General features: G+C 35.5%; 1 protein-coding gene across 2 annotated transcripts; it reads right to left on the reverse strand.

Annotated features, from left to right (window-relative positions):
* Positions 1-1,858: 1,858 nt before the first annotated feature.
* Positions 1,859-15,834, reverse strand: LOC144435774 (uncharacterized). Of its 2 annotated transcripts, none has more exons than XM_078124393.1 (5): positions 15,626-15,834; positions 14,512-14,772; positions 5,057-5,224; positions 4,250-4,414; positions 1,859-3,660 (listed from the first exon to the last, which is right to left on the reverse strand). In XM_078124393.1, exons 2-5 carry the CDS (start codon positions 14,765-14,767, stop codon positions 3,236-3,238), a joined length of 1,014 nt encoding a protein of 337 aa, XP_077980519.1. In that variant the 5' UTR covers positions 14,768-14,772; positions 15,626-15,834; the 3' UTR covers positions 1,859-3,235. The 2 variants fall into 2 exon arrangements, with proteins under 2 accessions (XP_077980519.1, XP_077980518.1); XM_078124392.1 differs by having other exon boundaries at positions 15,368-15,834.
* Positions 15,835-25,804: the final 9,970 nt, after the last annotated feature.

Consider the following 25,804-nt stretch of genomic DNA (forward strand, 5'->3'; position numbering starts at 1 on the left):
GTTGGCTGAAAAGTCTTCCGTTTTGCACTCATAATAGCGTCACTATGAATAGAACTCATAATCATTACAAAAATAATTTATGATGCCTCGAGAAACATTGGGAAATTCATTGATTTTTATTTTTAAGTGGAGAGCAATATTGTACGATACAGAAAATGGTTTATAATTGTACAACTTGAACTTCTGTAGCCAATCGTACCTCAGACCCGGGCTCAGACCACTTCTTTTAGTGATTTCAGACGGTATAGACCCATATAGACCATGGTAAGGGCCAAGAAGACGCCCTCTACGAGTTGACATTTGACACAACGTTTATTTTGTTTATTTTTGCTTGTATTCCAAGTACATATTTTGACATCGTGTTTCCAATCCCGGGTTTCCACTCTGGGTTTCCACTAGGTCAAATAACTATAAGATAACGCCAATGGCGCTGTAGCACAACTGTACAGTTTATGTGTTTGTTTGTTTGTTTGTTTGTTTGTTAAATATTTAGATACACCATAATTTTACTGTAAACTTTGACCACCAATGTCAATTTGAAACTGCACATGTAAAGACAAGTGATTCAGACTGCCACCATGACAAACACAAGCAACTATTATACCATGGCATGGACATGAAGTGTTTGAACTGCATTATTGTCGATCTAGCAAGTAACTGTGTTGTAGATTTAATTACCGTACTAATATAAGTAGGTGAACTTGAGGGATGGAGAACGACTCTTAGAATATGATCAATGATCATTGGCCAATCAGTATCAGTGAGACTTCACAATATCCAGTTCAATTTGAAACTCATTATCAGTATGCCCTCCAGGCCAATTTGACATGCCACTGAGGCACACAATTTCTAGTGACGCATCAAAATTTGGTGTTCCCCTATCTCTTACTATGTGGTGACTCACAAGAATTGCCAGTTTTGCTCATTTTGACTCAACAAAATTTGGCTATCATTAGAGGGTACACTAGTACTGCTCATTATAATATATTTTACATACATACCCAGTCAAGGCATTTGGTTACAATAACCATAGTATACATAATTATTGGCTACATGACTCGGATATGATTATATCTCAATGAAATAAGTTCCAGACCAGTATAAAATATGTAAGCCACTGGAGTGTCTGATAATGCAAAAACATAGTCTTAATAGTTGTTCTGGTAAATCACAAATGGGGGGGGGGGGGGGGGGGAAGGGGTCAAGGTTGATTGGTGGGATAATGATCACACACAAATCCCAAATTATTTTTACACTTTTATTAAAACCCTGGGCCTAGCCCGGGGTAAAACAGCGCCCTCTGTTGGCAAACAAGAAAACATTACAACGTCTATTTGAATAGAGAATATATATACATACTTAGCTTTCACAGAAAGTTACAATAGGTTGACAAAAATTTTATATACACATGTTTGACAAGCATATGAATAATTCTATGTAGACACTAGATATTAATGGAAATAATTGAATCATTGGACAAAGAGAAAATTACTGAACAAAGAAAAAAGAAACCTGCATACTAATAAATTCTAAGAACTCCTAACAAATTTATACTGCATATTCTACAGTAAAATACAATTTTTTAATAAAATACAAAACTTTTCATGAAAATTGCCTGGATACAAAAGTGACATAAAATCTAAAATGTATGCAGCACAAATAACTACATATTATTTAGCACAATAAATAAAATAATGTCACAAAATTAAATTATTATTATTGATATTAAATTAAGTAAACTCAATAATGGACTTTCATATAAATAAAAAACTTCAAACCATCAAATAAATTTCTTCCTTATAGAAATAAATAATTTTATAAAGATAGCAAGGGTTTTTTTTAGAGTGTTAAATGGCAGTTTTATAATAAACCAGAAAAATGAGAAAATGTGAGTTTCTGGCCATGCTGAATGAGATGCATTGTGAATTATTATCTCAAAAAACACAAAAAATAATGAGTTTTTAAAATCCTGAATAATACCCATTTTTTTCTATTTCCATAACATCCACACAACCCTTGCAACAATTCTGAGGGTTTTTTTCTGTATGCAGCAAAATTCATCCGACGGTAGCAATCAACTATGTATTGTCCAATGGGATGATTTGTATTATGGCTGTGTTGAGGGATACAGTGCATACTATGACTTGTCCAAAATTGTGCAGGTTTAAACAGAACATGTGATTGGTCAGCAAGTTGCAGAACTGTGGCAGCTTTTTGCCATGTAAGGGGTGTGTCCTAAATACAGTGAAAAATTGTCTTAATTCAAGGGTTTGTTTGGATGTTACAGAATGATGCAATTACTCCATCAAAATTTAAAGGAGTTAGGCTAGATTCACCATACTGCAGAGTTGTTTGTCTTCACTATAATTTATCATTGATATCTCTTTATCATAGCAACAATACTTTTTTCAATATACTGTAATAAATTTTTTAATAAAACTTTGTTCTGTCAAAATGATCTGTTTATGACAACATTTTTTTTTTGCAAATATTAAATCACTTGAAAATAAAATATCTGATGGGAATCAGAATCTCAATTCCAATGTGTGATAATCATGGGTATCTGATTCTAAACATAGAATCTGACACTTTGCGCTGAGAATTTTCAGATTGAATCTAAAATAATTCTGTACATCTAAATGTACAGACATGCAAGGACAGAAAGTTGCTCTAACCCAACCTCATCACATACAATACAACAAACTAACTAATGTACAATCTGGGGCCTACAAATATTCTCCATTGAAAAAGAATCATATCATCAATATCATAAATTTTGCATTTTGCAGTAATACTCATAGTTAACATAAGTACATACTTATTGCCCTCAGGATTGTGCACTAGATGAAACTAACAGGACTTAAATAAATGTACTCCTGTTTGTTCAAAAAAAAAAGCCAAACTTCTTCCAATGTTCTTCCAAAACTCAACACAATGGAAAATACAAAACTTAACTTTTTCACTACCAAACATAAACTCTCTAACTTTAAAGTAAAATTCTCAATATGTGTTTACAATATATATATGGTCAAACCTCAGTAAAGATATATATTAAAATCATGGAATTAACACTGAAAAGGAATGTTTCTGACCTGATACTGTGTTGGTAGATTCTTGTGTTCACTTGTTTTGAGTGTTTTGGAAAACTTGTATATGAGTTTTGTTCTGACATCCAGATTTATCTAAAATACTTAAAATTTAAAATCTAAATTTTTAAATATGGTGTATATTTTTTTTAGACAATAGTTACAATACTGCTTTTTGTAGTTGGAGTTTCCCAATGAAATAAAGGATTACTGGTAATATTTGCTGTATTAATCTGTTGATGTGTATGATCAGGTGGCATATTGATATAGACTGGTCTCTTTGATCGACTCTCTGAATGTTGACTGTGGTGGCAGTATTGCTTTGCGGTGGTTGAGTTGACAGGCGGCGATGTGAATGCTTCATAGCTCAGTTTGCTATTGAGTGAACTCTGTGAGGACAAGCTGGCATCTGACTGTGGCAGGTAGACTTTATAATAGGCTGGTGTCTGTTTCAGTCTCTGACTCTGCTGACTTGGATGTCGAGGAACTTTGTAATGTACAGGACTGTCTCTTCTAGCCTCACGGAAACTACGCAACTGTACCATGGGTCTTTGGTTTCGGAAATGTACAGATGCTAAAAATGATATAAAAAAAGATGAAGTGTTAGAAAGGGATGTAAAATATATTTATTGTGTCTTTGTACTAGTCATTACTACATATGTACCAGTGATTACTTGCATCGGTACACACACATACTAGTGGTATTTTAACTGCAGTGCAATACCAAAAACATTATTGCATACCTGCATGTAAATGACATGCAAATGAGGACATGATCATACATTCCACACAAAAGCGTGTAATCCCAGTGTCATTTTTACGGATATTTTGTTGTTTCGGATGAACATATGTAATAATAACAGAACTCTATGCCACATGAGTGCCAGTGTGGGTACTCAGGGGTATTCACACTCATGCTTCTACTTCTAGCATCAATAATATTTGTATTGTCCCTCAATGAAGATCAACAGACAAAACAGCCACAAAGATGAGTGCCCTAAATATAGGAATGGTTAACATCTTGCCTTATATTTAGAGTACACCAAAGCAAATGATGTACTAGATTCACATTGTAATGACTTTGAATAAGCAGTAAATGTATCCAGTATTATCAGTCCAAACATGTACAACTTGGCTTACACCATGGTATCTATATTACTTACTGTTGCTCTGAGTAGACTGTCTCCGTGCCCTGAAGACCTGTCTGTGTATACCACGTGTGACATTAAATGCTAAGCATATAGCAACAAATGAAAGTACAATAGTTGCAATCACTCCAGCTCCCAAGATATATGTATTAACAACACCATTATCTTCTTCTAGGGGATCTAATGGGAGGAAATATAATCAACCATTTAGAAAAGCTTGAAGTATGTGCTTCTTTCTGATAGACCTACTTGGTATATAGCACCCTCTGGTGGTGTAGTCTAGTCATTGAACAAATTGATCAATAAACACCACTAGAGGGAGTTGTTACAGGGAAGCTCTTAAAAAATTACAAAATGTATTACTACATTAGTAATAGCTTCCATTCACTTCTTGAACTTTTGAAAAAAAATTAAAGTCACATACACAGACATGGGTCATGTAAAACGTTGTTATTGGTTTGGTGGTTGTTGTTCGCTGCTTCATGTAACTGAAAAATTGAACTTTATGATATTTACATCACTTAGTGAATAAAATGATGTTGTCCCAATTTTGTTGAAGGGTGGCAGGAATTTACTAAGATTCATCACAGAATGGTATCTAAATGTACATTGAACAAACAGAGATGAACAAACATTCTCTTATCTAAGTAGAATTGATCAATTCTGTCGTTTCCATGGTATCATCATAGCCTAAAAGTTAAAGACGGCTTTGAATGACAAATACTTCAAAAACACCTGATGTGTTACCGTAGTAATAACTGAGTGTTGGTATGGAAATGATGGAGTGTTGTCAGGGAAACGACTGAGTGTTACAATCCTCACCTGATCCATGGAGTTGTTCCAGCTTGATCATGTCATTCTGTGACTTCAATGGCTCTAGATATGGTGGTGGAATAAAGAAGCCATCAGTGAATGATGACACCATGGCAGTACTAGTAGATTCTATCCCTTCATCGCTGGAGGGTTGTGTGGATCTTTCAACTGCTACATCTATATAAACAAACAAAATTCAACAAAATATATTAAAGTGGCACAAGCTGAGTGTATAACTTATAAGCTTTTTATTCACAAGTGAAAATACTTTCCAAAAAAAATCCTAGATTAAACTATTTTAAAATCATTTTAATGTCAATGCATGCTTTGCATAACATTACAATCGTCTTCTGGTGTTGTTAAAACAGTTGATTGCATAGTAGGGATTCTGTGAACATTTTTGATACGTATCATAAATTACGTCATCAGATCGTTTCTAAGTATATCTTGATACTAGGTTTGAGTTCATTCAATTGCAAGTGGTGGCGAAGTGTTACTACAGTATGTATAATACTGCGAGTACCTTATAAATATGCAGCATAAACTACTAGTATGCCAAAATATGCGTAAACCTAGCTTATGCCCCTTTAAGTCATATTATGATCAACTTCAAAGAGATCTGCTATCTAAACATCTAATACTTCATCATGCCAGTCATGCAATATATAATTTTATATGTTTTTAGGTATTTATTATGGTCATATTTATTTCATTGTTTATCTCGCAGCTGCGGAAATTCGAGTTCATATTTATTCTAAAAAAAATCCAAACTCAATATTGACATAGAATCATGCACTTTTACAGAAATTGATATATACATTCAACCTGAATTCTTTAGATTTTATTTGCTACTGATAGTTGTTAACACACCATATATAGTGAAAAACATTCAAACGTACAAGTTGCCATATTTTTTTCAAAATATTCCACAATTTTGTAACTTATAAAAAATATTGTTAAAACAACTTGAAAGCCAACATACTTCGAAATATTAGTGAAGTTTCATTAGTTTGACACAGCTTCTATTAAGACTGACCCAACCATATCATTGTTATCAAGTATAGTGAGTTTTGATGGAGAGCCAAGGAAAAAGCCAGGATATTAAGACCCCCCAAAAAACACACTAATCTGTGAATTTTGCTGATCTGCTACGATTACACCACTGCGACAGGTGTCCATACACTGATATCATGAAAGTTTGGTGCAGATTTAAGAGCTGTGTGCTTTTTTGTTTATTTTAATCAAACACACCAGAGGTTCAAGAATTAAGACGACACCAGTTGACCTTGTTTGACCTGGTGAGATTACTTGTCAAAATACACATACCAGATGTGTGATATCATGGTTTCATTTACAACTGACATAAATACCACAACTTCGTATTTCTGATAGCTAAATGATGTTCTAAAATTTTGATAAAAAAACACACACACAGATACTAGGCAAGTATGGATCATAAAAAAAATAACTTGTGTTTGGAAAGACTTAGTATATCATTTCAGTTTTGTCAAAACCATGGGGATGCCACTAGAGTCAGTCAACAATACCGCTAAATGCAACACTAAAATATATTCACTAATTCCTAAACTGTCACAACAGTGCAGTATGGAAATAAGGTGACTCGAGATTTATAAAAAAAAATGTGTCTACAATTCTCACCCTGATATTTTCACATGAGTTATATCTGCATACAATATGTATTACTTTCATAAGCTCATTCTCAAATGTCAACATGTTTTTATTCAACTACGACAGATTTTGTTACTAATCAGACTTTAACTAACAAACGTATGTTACACTTTTAACTTATTTTTGTACAAATTTTACACAAATCTTAGACGAAGTAACTTCTTTTTAACCTTACACTAAATGATCAATCCTTGAACCCATTTAAAGCATTGAATTCGCACAGAAAATGTTGTCATCGTTATTTTTGTAAGCACTAAATTTGGACAATTAATACACTAGCAATACAAACCAGGTTTATGGTACTAGTTTGCTGAGCCTGTCAAGGTCTGTCAAGTAGCTTAAGGTCGATGGTTTATCACCAAATGATATTAAACCATCATCAGTAATATCATTCTTTGCTATTTAAGTATCATTGACACACACTGATAACATCTCAGATATTATCATAATATTAATTCCATGTGCAATAAGCCCCTGGCTTTTAAACATGGACATAGAGTAAACAACATTAGTGGCAGCACAATAGATAATTCATAGCCGGTGATCTGAGACAAAATGAACATACAATATTCTCTTAATAGTGCAGCTATATAGCTACACAGGTAGAAACGTTTGAAATATATCGCCATACCCCTGATCAGTTATTAGCAGAACTCGATCTGCTAGAAGTTATCAAATCGCTTCTTAATGTCCTTCCTCCTTGAAGTATTAGTGTACTTCATATTTCTTTTTGAAAGACATCTTTTTTTTTCAAAGTAGGAATAAATGCACTGTACAGGCATTGACTGTGAACATATATTATAAATGTTTGTTTGTCAATACTATAGATGGTCTACAAAGAGAGATCTTTCACTGAGTCATCAGCATGTGCCCGGTCCACTTCAAAAACAACAACACTTTGTACAAATCAGCAATAGAAAGCAACACACAGTCACAAAACACTGCAGTTACTAACACACATAAAAAGCAGAGAGAGAAAACTGAAAGAATTTACAATACCTTTCACAGTCCCTACAGTTTCAATAATTGTACGTAGCATAGTATAAATGATGTGTAATTCCTTTGTCTATATGCAACTCTGAAATCGATCAAGCTTTGGCTAGAGCTGATAACAAACTAAAATATTTCTTTGTGAGGCATTCACCTTTATAGCTGTTTAAAGTTAGACGATGATGTCATTAGTCAGGGAGGAGTCATTTGTATCACCTTATTTTGCTATGAAACAAAACATACCACAACAAGTTTTTAAACACGACACACTTTCTCAAAGGTATTTCCTTGTTCCTAGTAACAACAACGTCGACATCAAACATGACCTAGTTTAGTGATTCATAGCATAACTCGGAAAACAAAACAGAAAGACAAAGTATGAATTGAAGTTTAACACATTCAAGAAAATATGTACGTGACATTGTTTTGCGTCGAGAGGAATCTGATTTGTTCTCACCTAAATTTGCATGATTGTGGATACAATTTAAATATCAATAGGGATATCCCCAATTGTTCATCTACCTTCTTGACATAGCATTGAGATAGAAACTGATGTGATGGCAGACTGGGTGTAGTGAAGGGTATACATTCCTTTGTTGATAGCTTGTAGGGAAACCCTTGATAATAATGACATTCAACATGGAAAACATTAAATCATTGGGTGTCGACACTTTCTCCTGTTTCAAATATGACCTGCTATCTTATCAAACACAACACACACCATGATATACATATGCTGTCGACAGGTGGCGGCTAAGAAAAACCCAAAAGATAGAGAATTTGTGATCGCAAACACAAGACATGAATATGCTGAGAAACAGATATGACAAGCGAAGAAAAATTCACAAGAGAGTGAATTTGTGACTGCAAACACAATACACACATATTGTCATAGTTAAAAAAAAACACACCAAGAGCTGAAAAAATTCTGACTGCAGCCTGACTAGTTTATATGAAACTGCAAGATTGTATGGCTTTCTCTGATATTGAATGGAGCAGAGACTGCAGTAGCTGAATATTTATTGGCAGTCCGACAATATGAATGAAATCACTTCCTCATGGAATGATATAGTTGGCATATGTCTTTGGCCAAGTTGCTGTGGGTCTGACATGACTGACTGACTGACTAACTGACTGACTAACTTGACTACCTGAGTGAGTGAGTGACTGACAACTGACTTGACTGCCAGAGTCAATTGTTTCAGCCAACCAAATCGCACTAGATCAAGGTCTGTATGCTTACATTGAGTTGTCAAGTTGTTTAGTCCTACATTGGCTGGAGTCTGACACTTTATAAATTCTTGTAATTGATTGACTGGTTGGTTGGTTGGTTGATTTGTTGCTTGAGAGTTTGATTGATCAAAAAAATTTAATTATTGATTGATTGATTGATAGATTGATTGATTGATTGATAGATTCAATCTACTTGACTAAATCAGATAGATCAGATCAGATTGCTATGTTAGGTCAATGTATGGGTGACAGAATGGTTGATTGATTGATTGATTGATTGATTGATTGATTGATTGATTGATTGATTGATTTATTGACTGATTGATTGGTTGGTTGGTTGGTTGGTTGGTTGATTGGTTGGTTGGTTGGTTGGTTGGTTGGTTGATTGATTGTTAAAGTAATAGATTGGATTGTTCATAGTTTAGTGATATATGAATGAATGTATGAATGAATGAATGAATGAATGAATGGATGGATGGATGGATGGATGGACGGATGGATGGATGGACCAGGATGGGTGGAAGGATGGATGGGTGAATGAATGAATGAATGAACAAACGAATGAATGAATAAACTGATCGTCAAACAATAAAAGTTACTGTAATTCATGCATTGACATGTATACATCAAAGGTGGACTATATTGGCCCAATTTAAATGTTAGTGGGAAAGGAATGCAGGCATTATGGCACAAGATTATTTTCAATCAAAAAGCAGCCCACGTTCCACATAACTTTTTTCATTGAAAAATGCCTAATTATGCAACTATAGTATTTCACTTATTCCTGCATAGTGGTATGATTTTCCACCTACACAGCAGACACATTGACCACACATTCCATTGACAGAATACTGCACACTGTCCTGACTCCCCCATTCATGTTGTTTCTATTTATCTCTGGTTGTCACAACATATCTTATACTATCCAGTCCGATATAAACTTAACATTCACAGTTAGTTTCTATTCTTCTAGTTTTTTTTACTGACAGGACTTTTATTCTAGTTAAAAATGTTTCTTAAAATAGCAGCAAAAGTTTTTAGTAGTCTGGATGATGTTTTGTTTACGTGTGGTCCTGTGCAGACTTTGAGTTGAGTATAGCTATTGTGTGATGTCGATGAAAGATCTAAACAATGTAAAAAAGTTGGAGTTATTATTTCAGCAATGTTCCACTTAATGGTATGAATGGACAAATCCATGCATGAATGATAGGCTTATCCTCATCACTGAACCGTTATGTTAGCAGTTAGAAAATACTAACGAATACAACACATGAGAGCACAAAAACAACAGCCAATAATGACATGCTTCACAAAACTGGTTGCTATTGTACTGAATAGGGCAATTGATGTGGGTGTCGAGGATAGCGGAAACTCTGGGTTGTTGCAGTCTTACTGAATGTGGGTGTCCGGGGTTAGAGGAAATCTGAGCCTGGGTTGCAACTATTATCTTCACTTTGGTGTTTGCCAGACTACTTAACTAAACAACTGATACACACAGTTTTAATCACTTAATGTGATGAGTAATGGGAGAAGATTTTTGAGACGTGCTACATGCTAAGCTAGGATGATAACTCAGAACGAAACATGCAAAACATTAGAATTTATGTTTCTGTATTGTACTTGCTGTCCATTTTTTTCACCTTCGTGTGTAGTTTTGTATGTTTGTATTTAACTGTTTATGACAGTGTCATGACGACACAGTCAAATACATTACATGCATAGTGAAATCAATACTGATGGAACAAGAAATTCAGCTGAGACATGAAAGTGCATTAATTAGTGCAATTAGTAATGTACTCAAAATAGAACACACCCTGATTCTGTTTAAACAACAAATTGTATAAATCATTTACTCATTTTTTCAATCAAAATATACTCTTGTTATGAGAAGGACTGAAAATCCCAATTATCTGTTTTACTGAAGTAAGGGGCGTATTTTTAATTTCTGAAAGATATTTTTTTAAGTAAACAAACAAACTTTTTTTTTTTCAATCTTGTAAAGGTGCATATTGAATGAGAAACTCTTACCATCTGTTTGTTGTTTGTTCATTATTCTAAACCTGCACTGACTCTATCTGAGTACTCAAACAGTTCAAGTAATGCAATCAAATAAAACTTAGACCCAACAAAAAAAATTGTGTGGTTCCGATTACGCTCAATTTTAGTATAGGTGGAGTAGGCAGATTTTTTATTTTTCATTTTATTTAATTTTTTTCCATATGTGAGTGTATATAGTTCAGGTATTTGTTTCCCATTGTTTTCCAAATGGCCTCTGTGTTATTGGTTTCTTCCCGTCAGATGTATAGCAAATTGATTGGAAGAACAGTTTCGTCTTATCTTTTTTAAGTTAATGTCAGTTTTCACATACACTATTTCTGGCGAGATTTCACAATTTTCGCAATTTCTTGAGTACATAAAAAAAAGTTTAGGATCAGCGTGAAAAACTAGGTGGGGTTGTGTAACCGGAACCAAACAATTATTTTTACTAGGCCTTACAGTTGTATAACTAGTTCAAGGTGATAAAAAAGTACACTTATGGACAATGAGAGGTAGACCAACAGTATGAACATTAAATGGTAAAAAGAAAATGACATTTAATATCATGTGACAATATAAATAATTACTTTGACTAAGTGACACTGAAGATTGGTATTTGCGAACAATCAAGAATGAAAAAATGTAACAATAATCAATAGCTGTGATCAATGATGGCTTTGATTCCCTTGTCTTTTAGCCTTTGTACCGTCAAAGATAAAACAAATCAAGATAACCTGCCCTAGTTCTGAGAGGAATTTAATCGGAACTACGCTTTTCTTTTTTTTTCATTTTTAAGCCATAGACCATGTCATCTGTCATGAAGTTGGTCTAGACACGTCGGAAGGCATGCCTGATTTGTTACATTGTTTAGTTTGACGGCTGTCTATCTTAATGTCACCTTTTCAATGACTCAGTCTTTTTTTTTTGACTGAGTGACTATTGCAGTCAACTATTAAACTGTCTGCAGACTGAACATTAATCTCTCTTCAATTCACAACTAATCCACTTTTTCACGTGCCGTACACCTATTAATAAAATTTGCGCACCGTTTCCACTTCAGCATGTGTTAACATTTTTACGTTATCAACAATGATTCCATGCTACCACATGGATACCTTGGTACTTGGAGAATTTTGCTGTAGAACCGGAATGTGTGACAAATCATGTCTCAAATCTTTATTTTGATGAGGGGAATATTTGCGATATTTAGGAAGTTGCCATAATCTCCACATAGCTATGAGACCCATATCAGGAAATTAAATAGTTGCATTGTAAGGTATTAACCTTCGTTCAGCCAGGCATTACCCTGGATTACATACTATCATGACACCTTTATTCCAGTCTCTATTTTGTTTGTTTTTCTCACTGAACCGACAGAGAAAAAATGCAAACAGTAGACAAAGAACCTTCACCCCAAAATGTCAGGAAGAAATACTGAGCAAAGCACATTTGGCTTAGATTACTTTGATTGTTTTCGAGGTGTGATTATGGTTCTAATAACGGATAAAATTCTGAAATAGCAAAGAAAGACAAACAGGATGGGTGCTATCTAATTCCTTAATACTCTTTGATGTGGTATTTTGTAGAAATATTTACACAAACTTATAAAACCATTTTCAAGTTTATAATACAAAGCATTTTCCCTTGCTATTTTCACTCTGAATAATCAAGTCACTTGAACTTTTGGGGTATGTTGTTTGTGGTCTGTCTGCATTGTCAACTGTTTCCGTTCAGATTTTACAAAATACACCTGGTTCCGGTAAAATAGACCACAATATTTGGTTAATGTTCAGCTGTTTTGCATCAAACGTACATTAAAATTGAACAGCACACAACAAATTTTTTTTTTTCAGTTTGGCGGGAATATTTTCGCATTCACTTTTTTCCACCAGTCAAAAGATAGTGATAGTCGTTTAATTTGTGCAGGAAATTTTTTTATATTCTTTTGTTGCATAACGTCGAACATTTTGAAAAGTGTAAAAACGAGAAGGGATTATACTTGTCTTTTGATGTAGGTGGAAAAATTTTGACATTTTTTTTTGTCACAATGTCGAACATTACAATAAAAAGGCGGGAAAGGTGTGACTGTAGGTACAAGTGAATGGGGACATTTGTGACAGTTACATTTAGGTTATAGTTGTATGAAGACAAAAAGAGTTTCCCAGGCTATTCTAAGCCCCCCTCATTAGCCTTTACTGTTTGATGGAGGATTAACACTCAACAAAAGTCGGTTCTTTTGTAGGAAGTTGCCGGTCTTTTTGTAATGGATATCTCCTCCCTGTAAGTCAACATACTGTGTAACCACCTTCATTTGTGTTAATTATGTAAATTAGATTAGGAACATTCTCTCCATTCCAGACTTGATTCAATTTGCTTCAGTGGACCAGCATCCTACACAAAAGTACACTTGGATCAAAAACCCACTCAAAAGAAATCCTCTAAGGCCACCCACGGGAATATAATTTCACAAAATTTTGTGAACCAGAGCTGAACGTCAACGTAAATGCTATGAGCACAAATCAGTGCTTTGGACTTTGTCAATATTTTGCAAAAGCATGGCAATGAGAAAAGAACACAAACCAGCTTGTCATTTTTGAATAAAGGTACTGAAGAGATTATATTTTCTACTATCTAAACGGCAAATTCTTGAAACCATCTTACAATAATAAACAGGATTAATTTTCTTACAAAATGACACGACTTGAAGTTCTTTAAAGGTAGACACAATATTTTGACTACCCTGGAATTTCTATATGTGATTGTGTAGCTTAGATTGATTGCAGAAGTACTTGAAAAGACAAATATAGCTCATTCCAGGCACTCTTCAAAACACCGCTTCCATCAACAAAATAAAAATACCATTCTTCAAGAATGATTTCATAATATCTTTTGATTGAAAAACACTAAATGAACGACAACATCACTTTGTGTAGTATTGTAGTGACAACAGAACCATGAATCAAAAATTTATTTTGTGTTATACTTAAACCAAAACATTTCCAATTCTAAAAAAAAATAAATTCAAACTTATGTGTACTGTATAATAATGAGACAAAGCTAATGAAAAATTAATTCTATCTTTCACTTCAAAGTTCGGGTAACTAAATGAGAATTTGAAATGTCATTGTCAACAGCACAGAATCATTTAGTTGGCATTATTATTACATTCAAATAATAGCTTAAATGTTTAGCATAATGGAGGAGTTACCTTATCAATTATTAAAACCTCACAAAGTATGCCATGGTCATATGAACAACATATATATGTAAGTAAGCTTAAACTCTTAAACTGAATAGAACAGGCAAACACAATTTATCGTACCTTTAAAACTATACCATATTTTTCATCTTTTGGAATTTCAAAATCCACCCCCATCCCCACTCCCACCCTCACCCCCACCCCCAAAAAAGAAGGGGAAAGACATTTTCTAACCTGTTACTCTACAACCTGCTATGAATGAATCATGAGCACTTCAGTCAGAAATGAAATGTAAAATATAACAAAGTTGACTTACCACAATAGTGACATCCAGGTGTTTTGGGTTGGTAATCACACAGAATGCAGTCAATACATCCACCATTGCCATCAGGGAAGAAGTTTTCTGGGCAGTGTAGGTTTGAAGTACTGGATTTTCGGCTTGGACTTGTACTTTCACAGCTCTTGCAGTCTTTTGGGTCTGTGCAGTCTGTGCAACTTTTACAAAGTCCAGTTGGGTCTAAAAAGTTATCGGGTGGACATTTCACAATATTAGCAGATGACTGGCTCCACATCACAACTGTCAGCAAAAAAATGATGCAAGTTTTGAACAAATTACTCTTAAATGTTTGCTGAATCATTGTGTGTTTGCATCTAAAACAATTCCACGAAGATATAATATTGTTGCAGTTGATTTTGGAGAAAAAAATTTCAAAGAATTTTTTGAGATTTGAGTTTTGTTTCTCTGAGCGGTGCCTGGTTATGATAGTTCAAAATTAGTAGAAGTGACTTTTCTGCTTGCATGACACACAGCTGACCGTTTACATGTGCTTCTAGTGGTCGTCTGAACGTTACTGAAAGGCACACAGGGATTAGTACACACAGAATAACAGAATAAGTAATAACACAGCTTTGACAATTACCTCATCGATTAGGAAAACCCCCCTCTCATACCCGACCTCTCATTTCTATTGGTTAAAAGTGTCATGAGGTGTGAACGCCGAAGGTGAGAATATTCCATTATATGAAAAGGGGGGTGGACACTACGAAGCCACCACGTAATACGACTAAATATCAACATTGACCAGACCTCAACTATCTGTATCTACCACCATACGTTAGAAAGGAATTCAGTCAAAATAAACGTTCTAAAACTGTTCACATGGTATACTTACATTCCCAATCACACTGATGGACATCCCCGTACCTTTTCAATTTATTGTGCAACAGTTCCACAAAATCCAAGGTGCCCATCATCAACGTCGTCACACGGTAATATTAATTTATTAACATAATTAGTTGTTTATTGTTATGTTGTTAAGACGACAAGGAGTATATACATATTCATGACACCATCAACAGGTATGACATTGTCCGCTATCGTAAACTATCCTATGAATGTTGACTTTTGGACTCACGACTGGGAGACGTACCGTACGGCCTGCCTGCAGCCTGTCACGCAGCACAGGTAGTGCGTACGAATCATGATGACCAAATCAATAATCACGTTGTCGTGCTTTGTGGAAACTCCCGCGACATCGTGGTTTGATATTCGTCACAACCTTAAGCATTCTGAAAGAAAGCGTTACCTGTGTCCGGGCAGTGCGAAAGAGTTACATATTTACCCGTCCGTAAAATTCGAGAAATCTCTGTACCACCGCGACCGTACCGTGCATTTTGTTTCCACTTCTCTTCCGGTGTTTGTTACTTCTATACTCACATGGCTCAAGGATTATCCTCGACCTCTGGCAGTACGGTACGGGCGCGGTACGGTACGCATGGAATAATAATACTCTTTCCTTCTCACACAAGGGATGGCATAAACTCTGCTTTTAAATACGAGTTGAGATAGGGTCAGTGCAACCTATTTGAATAAATATGTAGAAGTTTAAAAAAATATATACATTATAATAAATTCACAATCACGGGTGCTAAACTGACCATTTGACCCTTAAAGTTAAACTTACATCAGTCTACTGTCTACATGTATTACGCGTAGCCGGGCTTTGCAGCAGCTGTAGCCGGTTATATTCTTGTAAATATGTGTAATTAAGCCTATGTGATTACCATGGCTCGATGTACGGCACATGCAGATTTGGAAAAATGCATCACATCAATTACTATCAAAGGGACAGTAGTTTAAGTTTACTTTCTATCAAGACAATCAAGTTTTGGATTATTGACTTCTTTCTAGACTATAAGTTCTTTATTCTTGAAAAAAAAGGGCATTCGGTGCTTCAAGGCTACTTTTAAAAGAAGTTGGTTTTTTTAAGAAACGATATCACGAGTCGTTGCATCCAACTATATAGTTCATGTGCTCCGACTGTTGCCTACCATAAGCTTACTCGCCCATGATGACCAGTCATGGGACCAGTCGGTTTGCACAAATATGAAGCAATCAGCTTGTCGAAACAAGACGTACTTCCAAAACATCAAGTACTGAAAAGTACAAGCCTGTACAAAAACTTCGAGAGAGATTATTGAAAGCGAAGTACTCAGTAAAAACAATGGGACAAATTGACAGACCAAATGAGACAAAAGGTGTAAATAAAAGAAAGTCTTGTGCCTCGAGGCCGCATTCAAACGTACTATTTTTAAACGTTTTTTAGCGGTACACTCTTTATCTACAAACCAACTATAACTGCCCCCTTTAGCTTACTTTATTTGTTAAATGCAAACTATTCATCTAAACTGGTTGTTCCTAAGGGGAACCAAACAAAGGCAAATCAAACAGCATACATTGAACAATTCAATTTTACTCAAATCGTTGAAAATGAAGACTCAATAGGTTTATGTGCTGTACAATAGAGCGAATAAACACCAAACCACTAGAGTCTGCTTGATGGATTGAAATGAGCCTAGCATGGCACCAAAAATCAAACAAAACTGTATCACATTTTAATCAGATAGAAATTGTACAGGATATTGTTTTGATCAATTGTCGTCACGTGCGGCTTAAAATTCCGGAAACCTAAAGTTTATACACTGATGACTATGTACACGTCTACCTGATGGTCTGAAAGGCCAGTTCTAGAGTCTACTGCTATAGGCAAACTTTAAAGATTGCATAGAGGTAAATCCTATCAAAAAGAACAAACATGCAGCAACATTAACAAAATAGACTTTTTGATACAAATAATTACTAAGTCACAGTGGACCAGCTCAATTGCAAGCATTTGACGTCATCTCTTATCCAAATAAGAGATGTGTGGCCCACTTCTTTTTTTTCTCTTTGAACAGTTTTTGTACGCTTTGCTTTGGAGAATACTAAACAAAATAACCTGTTCTAGCCCAGGCCTGGCTCAACATACTGGCACGACAGAGTTTACTCATGATTTGTCCTGGTGAACTACAACAAGTAATTGGTTTATTTACAAGCCTATCTAGCATGTGGCCTTTCTAACATGGTCAATTAGCAAATGAAATATTATTCTTATACAGTTGATATGGATGCTATAAACGATTATGGTACATACAGAGAACGCTTTACTTTGGTATTATGGGTTGTACATTTACCCAGACTCTAAGATACGTCGTGTTGTTCAGCCCTATCAGTCTTCTTGTAATAACTACTAATAGTACACGACAATGCTGGCTGGTAACTTGACACGAATGTCTGTATCTGACAGACTCTACATTACCAAGTCAGGTGTATAGTCAGGTCTCTGGGCTAACACCTTTCCTCCCGCTATCGTTATGATGTGTAATTTAACTATTTGACTGTTCATTGATAAGATGTGACCACCACTGAGCGTGAATTGTTAAATTATCGGTAGTCATCACATCAAAACTCGTAACATTTAGATACATATTTCACAGACAACACTACGCTATTCCATAACATTATTGTCGTGTTATCTACTTCGAAGTTTATATTCGAAAAGAATAGCAAGAGAAGACTCTTTAATAAGCTTAGAACTGAACTGGTATACAACATTTTTAGATTTGTTGAAGAGATCCACGCACATGTATTTATGTACATGTACGTGTCTCTGTATATATATATATATATATATATATATATATATATATATATATATATATATATATATATATATATATATAACTCGGTGAGTATCAATCTGCTAAGACAGTGGTATTATAACTCGGTGAGTATCAATCTGCTAAGACAGTGAATTGTCTGATGATCGCACTATGCGTGAAACTCGACCGAGTTACAACCAAGAAAGAGTTCCAGTACTAACTATATATATATATATATATATATATATATATATATATATATATATATATATATATATATATATATATATATATATATATATAGTTTTGGTAGTATTGCGCTCTGCCACTGCGGTATAGAGCACTGTCTTAGCAGATTGATACTCACCGAGGTGTGTGTGTGTATATGTGTGTATATATATATATATATATATATATATATATATATATATATATATATATATATATATATATATATATATATATATATATATATATACCACTGTCGGTTCCTATACAGACGACTTTTCAATAGTGGCGCTGTTCTTTTCTTTACTTTTGCAATCAGATTTAAGGCAATGTTAAATCGCCGTCCGCTTGTGTCGCTGTTACCACATTCCTTGGGAACACCCTCTGGGTAAAAAGACGATTTTTTTCGCCTCAGATATTAAGAAAAGTTGATTTGGTCGTGATCGTCTAAAAGGTAATGCTAAGAGAATTGTGCTTTTTTGCCCGTTCAAGAAACAGATGTATGAACAAGCGTATACACGATCGATGTCATAACATTGTTATACTCCGACAGACGAACCCTTAATCTCCAGTATCTTAACCCTACAAATTCTGGAAGTATTTGTCACAAGATATGTAATGGTGTTTGTAGTCTGTCTCAGTTCAGGGATGCATTGGTGACTCGAATTTGGCATTGTAGTGTATAGCGGAAGATTTGCCCCCTCCCCCCTTCAGAGCTGTCAAAACGTTTCCCCCACCCCCATGGCCCCAACGAATTTTCTCAGGCCGGCCCCGCCCACCACCACCACCACCATCGAACACTACACAGGGATCATCTTTGTAACCCTCTCCTTACATTAGATATGTACGATACACTACATTTCAGTAGTGATAATCAACTTCTGGGTCCATTAGCGATTATAAATATATCATAGATATGGGCTTTGCTAGGAGAAATCTCACATTGTTGAGCTATCACCAATCTGATTAAAATCTGATGTGGTAGATACGGCTGGATTTCTTTATTTTACATCTAGTATTTCCATCGTTTATTGTCGGTTTTTTTTCTTTATGTTGTTCCGGAAGTGATCGTCACTCATTCTCGCAAACCAGAGTTATTATTTCTACCACTACATTTTGAACCTGTGGGAGGCTCGTTAAGAACGTTGCCGTAAAACAGGCCGTGGTTTGCGACGATGTCGCCGCCTTACCATAAAAATCGAAAACAAACAACACTAACGAGATTGAAATAGAGGTGAATAAAGAAATTGAGCCGCTGTCACCACGTCAGATTTTAATCAGATTGACCTTTAGCGGCTATCACCTGAGTCATGTACGCCAAATATAGGTAAATTAAGTGTATATTATTGTGGCGAAGCCGCAAAATAATTTTCAATGCACACATATGACCACTTCAAAAAGCCACCGTCACAGTGCAGTGAAATCAAGAGGAAAATATTCCAAGACCCTGGTCCCTTGTCGTATGTTCAGACTGTCAGAATTTTCAAGGCCCCTCTCGATTCTGTTGATGGCCTCCCCGCTTTCTCCTCAGGTGCCCCTGCCGTAAATTTTACTCGTTCCCTAAGAATTTTAATTCTGCATGGGTTCTAATTTGAACATTTTAAACATCGTATGACGATTAGTAAATACACTTGCCATACCTGTATCAGAAAAAAAATAGTTCGTGTAAGCCATAGCACAACATGTCTTCTTTATTAATATATCGAAATCCATCCATAACTACCTAACAGTAGTGTCAATGTCTGAACATGAGATCTCTCACGTTGAAACCCATATTTGGATAGAATGATCTAGTTGTTTGTCGTATATCTATAAACACGTGTCAATTTCCCAAATAAATCATCCACTTTTTTTCTAATTAAAGTTTTTCTTAGAAATTACTGATATTGTTTCCTTCATCATATAGATCTGTTTCTGGATGCCAACGTGGAGCTAGGTGTAAATCGTAACGATACTGTATAACCTGACTACGTCTGCTTGTACGATTAGTTCGTCCTAGTGTAGTTTTGCAAGAGCATGGTATACAGATTACATGATTGTAATGAACTCTTAACAATTAATTTCCTAGATGCATTTTCCCTGGACATATTTATGATGACTTTAGGTCAAGTTCTAATGTTATGTACGATGTAGAAACGATGGAATATGCAACTTTGGTACATTTATTGGTATTTACTGGTCTTATTGGTAAGACAAACACACATAAATGTACACATACACATGCACACCACACACATTCACATTCAGCTAATCTGTCTCTACACATATATCAGCCATTTACATCAGTTAGGTCTTTTTTAGTATTTCCTGAAATGAACAAAAAATGAAAAAATAAATGCTTTTTAAAAGCTAAGCAGTTAGGGCATTCATCTAACGATATTTATATTAATATTGGAAATGAAAGAATTTTGTTTGAGTCACTTTCAAAGACGGTTCTAAAGAGTAAACTTTTAGAAAATAGAATTGTGAAGCCAAACACTGAGGAAACCCTTGAGAAATGTTTAACTTTCACTGGCCTAAATTGGAAAAAGTTGTATGAGCTTAGTTTTAAAGTTTCCAATGAAAGTAAGTCAAGAGAATTCCAATTCAAGCTTTTACATAATATTCTTTATACAAATCAGCAACTTCATCATTTTAATCCAGTAAAGTACCCAAAATTTCTTTGTGGGATTTGTCAAGAAGAACCAGAAACGTTGGAACACCTTTTTTTTAAATGTAAGGATACTAAGGCCCTGTGGGGCGAAGTTATCAATGTAATGGGTAATTCGCTAAGGTTGTCATCATTTCCGTCTAAGCTATGTATGATTCTTGGTGACCCACAAGAAAGAATGATTATAAATTTTGTTTCTTTAGTTATTCGGAAATATATCTATTGGGTAAAATTAAAGGAACAGAAACCATCCTTTAGGGAATTCAATTTATTACTTTGTAACATATATAATATAGAACTATTTAATGCTAGGGCAAATGATAAAGTAAATTTCCATCAAATGAAGTGGCTACCTTTGCACCAATTTTGTGTAAATACGAACACGTCATTAGTTGAAGTCTAGTTGCTGTTTTTTTTTTTTTTTTTTTTTTTTTTGTTTTTTTTTTCCAAAATATCAAACTCTTTGGATGCAAGTCAAATTTTCTCTAGCCTTTCTTAGTATTCTTTTCGTTCTGTTTTTCCTTGTGTGCTGTATACTTCTTTGTTTTGTACGTAAATAAAAAAAAAAAAATTAAAAAAAAAAAAAAAAAAAAAAAAAAATGTACGAGAAACTAACAGACGTGCTGACTATAACACACTTTTTAGCCACCATTTATTGACTTAACACCATGTCGTGATATCAGTCAGCATTTTGCCGTAATATTCATGACATTAACACTCAGTCTGTGGCATTTCTGTGCGCAGGCTGTTTTACATGTAAAGGTGGAGTGTCACTCAATAAAATGTTGCTTGTCCCAAACTCATGGTACTTAAACGAAGACTGGTGGGTGGGTCCTCCTTTGATTAGAAACACCACTGAGCTGGACTAAACTAAGGTATATATGGTTTATTATAAAAAGTGACTCAAGGACTTTAATAAGCTTACGTATTGAAATAATATTGTATGTCTAAATAAAGTCAATACAAAAACTTGCACCGACCCGAAGAATTTCACATCGTGTTGCTATCATATTGCGCAGGTGATTTGCGCAATAGTCTACATCATCAACAGATGTGTTTTTCTCAATTCTCATATTTGTAATATTTTTCAACCCCTTGACGTCAAACTGCTTTGCTTCGCAGCCCTGTACTGAGTCACGAGATAGCCGTTTCACTCCTATTCGCAAATATTTTTTGACTTTCTACCAAGTTGGAAAACAGGACCTAAAATGGAGGAGCTGGCAAATTTCAGTGACGACTATGACTCGCAAAGCTTCACCTTGGCGTACGGAACCACTCAGACTGTGGCCATCCTCACCATACTTGTTACTTTAATTACAGTTACTATTCTTGGCAACCTGTGTATACTGATTGTGTTCTCAAGGACAAAAAGTTTGCAGATTTTGACCAATTACTACTATGTGAGTTTAGCTATCTCTGATCTTATATCTGGGATGTTTGTAATGCCCCTGATGCTGATTAAGACTTTGACAGGCGGTGGTTGGCCACTTGGTAGAGCTTTGTGTTTGCTTTGGTTATCCGTCGACTATACAGTGTATGGTGCTTCTATATATAACATGACAGCAATATGTATCGACCGTTATTTAGCGATTGTGCACCCAGTGATGCATCGACGGATAAGAACTCGAAAGTTTGTCCTTTCAATGATTGGTATCGCATGGCTTTTAGGCTTCATCGTCTATGCACCCGCGATTCTACTTTGGGAACCTATCTCGGGTGAGAATTACATAGATTATACTAGGGAGTGCAGTGCTGCTTGGAATTATCATGCACCATTTGTACTTATTTCAACGGCTCTAGTCGTTGTTATACCTCTCTGCTTTATGCTTGTTCTTTATTCCCGAATTTATAGAGTTATTCGTCGGAGAACTAAAATTATACCTTGTCAACCAACAAGTTTAAGACGCAGTCTTTCAGAACCAGATAAAAATGTTGCACCGAACCGGAAAGGGTCTAACACCATAGGGGTGCAGACCGACGCTTCTCCCCTCGATGTCATACGCGAAAACCCTAAACGTGAGCGTAAAACAGAAGTTTTGATACACGCTGACAGAGTTGAGAATGACAAAAGTGTATTACCAGTTCCACAACAAAGAGAAAATTCTCATCGTGGATGCTGCGGAACTATTCCCGACCAGCTATCTTGTCACGTTGCCATGCAAACAGGACAAAGTAAGGATGATGATTCGAGCAAGGAGATGGGGCTGGCAATGGAGGGGCTCACTGATGGGCTTCAAGGTGAGACACAAGATTCATGCAAAGACAACATGATAGATGAAAAGAAAGTAACAACTTCACGGATGGAATTTTCCGAGAGAAGAGAATCGCTAAAAGAGTCAAGTTTGCCACAGCTGAGCAAACCAAGTGACGGAGATTGCACCGTGTCGGTTCAACAAGAAAATTCGCACATTAATAGAACAACCGATATTAAAAGAAGCACAGCTGATAAAACGCGTACGGACCTTGTTATAAATAACCATGGTAATAAACTGACAGCTGAATCAAATACAGCCCTACAATCCCATGGAAACGAAACTAATGATTACGTTGATGATATTACAGACTACAGTCCTGCTTCAGTCAGGATAACAACAGACAAGAATGATTTGAACCAAAGCAAGCTGACAATTCACAGATCTATGAAGCATGCACGTGTCAAAAAGGACAAGAAGGCAGCTATTACTTTGACAGTTTTACTAGCGTTCTTCGCTTTGCAATGGCTCCCTTACCATGTAACCATTATCATTTCATCTGTCTGTAATTGTGAGGTCCCAATAAGTTGGCTTTTGTTCACCATTTGGTTGCAGTATTCAAATTCAACGGTAAACCCATTTCTGTACGTGTATAGAGACCGAGGATTTCGAGTCAGGGTTTGGAAACTCCTCACCTGTAAGTCATAGTGTGTAAGAAAAGTTATGTACGTTTTGCTGATTTGAACAAACTCAAATAGCATCTTTAGTACCTCTTCAACACCATTCAGAAACATTTTTGTTGTTTTGTTTCCGATGGTGATTTTACCATTAATATTTTAAATCTAGTACAATTAATCCATTGAGTATAACTTCCATGGTTCCGGTTTAAAATAATGTATTGTGCTAAAAAAAGCAGAGAATCGATAAATTTGTTCGGAACAATTTCGGCGGCAATGTCTTAGGTACGGAAGAGATTAAAGGTTCTGACGTCACGGAATGCACTGTCATCGGCCATTCTTTACCTACTTGACACTGACTCACTCGTCACTGTATACAAGTGGCCGACAAATTCCTCTTGAAATAACAAATGCAAGTACACTGTCAGGTTTATTTCCCACCAACGTTTCCGACTTTTATTTGCAAACGACTTCGTCATATCCCCTTTAACATATCATGAAACTGATAAACCTAGTTCACAAAATACTTCTTAAGGCGCTGTGTTTTAACGTTCAAGGTTCAAAAAGACACACATATAAGTTATGTTCGAGTAATATATTTTAGATCTATAATATATATAGTATTTATATGGCGTTGACTATATTACATGAAATACAAAAAACATATAACACGGCAGTGAGACAGTAGTATTTGTTATGTTCAAGTTGATATATGTTTGATCTAGCGTAGTCTGGATGCCAACGTGGTCTCTAACCGTGAAACTGAAAGAGAGATGTGAAAGATTTGATGAAGAATAGCACTAAACTAGATCTATCGTATATCAGTGCTGTTCAACTACTGTTGTAAAATGTCTTCCAAACTATATTTGTCTAAAATTGTCCAAGCCAATATTTATATAAATTAGTGCGCATATCACAGGCGCGTGTGCTGTTTCCTGGGTTATTGTTTTCCTTGTCTACGGACTAAATGAAACAACGATTTGATTACAATTCCCTACCTGTGAGATATATCTACTGGTATAGAGATTGATACATTTTTAGTAGCATATATAATTCGTATGATATTTTCCTAACACTATACGAAAGTTAAATTTACCCACCTTTACCCAACCTTTACCCTACCTGTGACCCACCTAACTACCATCTCTGCCAAGGGGTAGTACGAGGCGAAGTGACACTTTTGACTGTTTACAAGGCCCAGGGGAGAGATCACCGGGGGTAAATTAAGTCAAAGGTGTCACTTCGTCTCATACTCACCACATTTACACATCCTCTGCTAAAGATTTACCCCGGTGGAAAGACATGGTCAAATATGACTTTTCGTATAGTGTAAGGAAAACGGCAATCTAAGCAACAATACGTGCCCCTGTGGTCCATATATGGCGTATTGCCATAATAATCATGGTCCTCGTATTTCGCTTTAATAGTCAATACTACTGATTATCATACTTCCGGTGTAACTTTGATCTGTGCGAATACTTTTGTTATTTTTGTCATTGTCTTTAGATTAGATGGTACTAGAGTTGATATATATCCTGTCTCGTTTTCCGCAAAAAATAATTATTCACAGATGAATTATATCTTACATATGACAAGTGCGTATTCTGACTGATGATTAAAATGTGAAATATATTGATCGACTTTGTCATGGTCACCGGCAGATTTGATCGTCTGTATAACATGTGACGTATATTTGTACCAGATATGTGTTTTACAGCTTTACAAGACTGTGTGTATAAAACGGTGTGAAATTACAGGTGTCACCGTGACGCTCCGTTCACAAGCGCTCAGAGTTCATTGGAAATGTCTGATCGTAGAGTTGAGGGCACTCTTTAACTCGTCCCACTCCTCATGCATGCACGTATAGACATTTTCAGGCTG

The sequence above is a fragment of the Glandiceps talaboti genome, chromosome 5, assembly GCF_964340395.1.
Source record: "Glandiceps talaboti chromosome 5, keGlaTala1.1, whole genome shotgun sequence".
NCBI lineage: Eukaryota > Metazoa > Hemichordata > Enteropneusta > Spengelidae > Glandiceps > Glandiceps talaboti.

Coding starts and splice junctions, on each gene's coding strand:
- LOC144435774 (XM_078124392.1), bottom strand. CDS start 15,449: ATGATGGGCACCTTGGATTTTGTGGAACTGTTGCACAATAAATTGAAA. Junction 14,773..15,367: donor CCATCAGTGTGATTGGGAAT/GTAAGTATACCA, acceptor TTTTGCTGACAG/TTGTGATGTGGAGCCAGTCA. Junction 3,661..4,249: donor ACAGTCTACTCAGAGCAACA/GTAAGTAATATA, acceptor TATCATTTTTAG/CATCTGTACATTTCCGAAAC.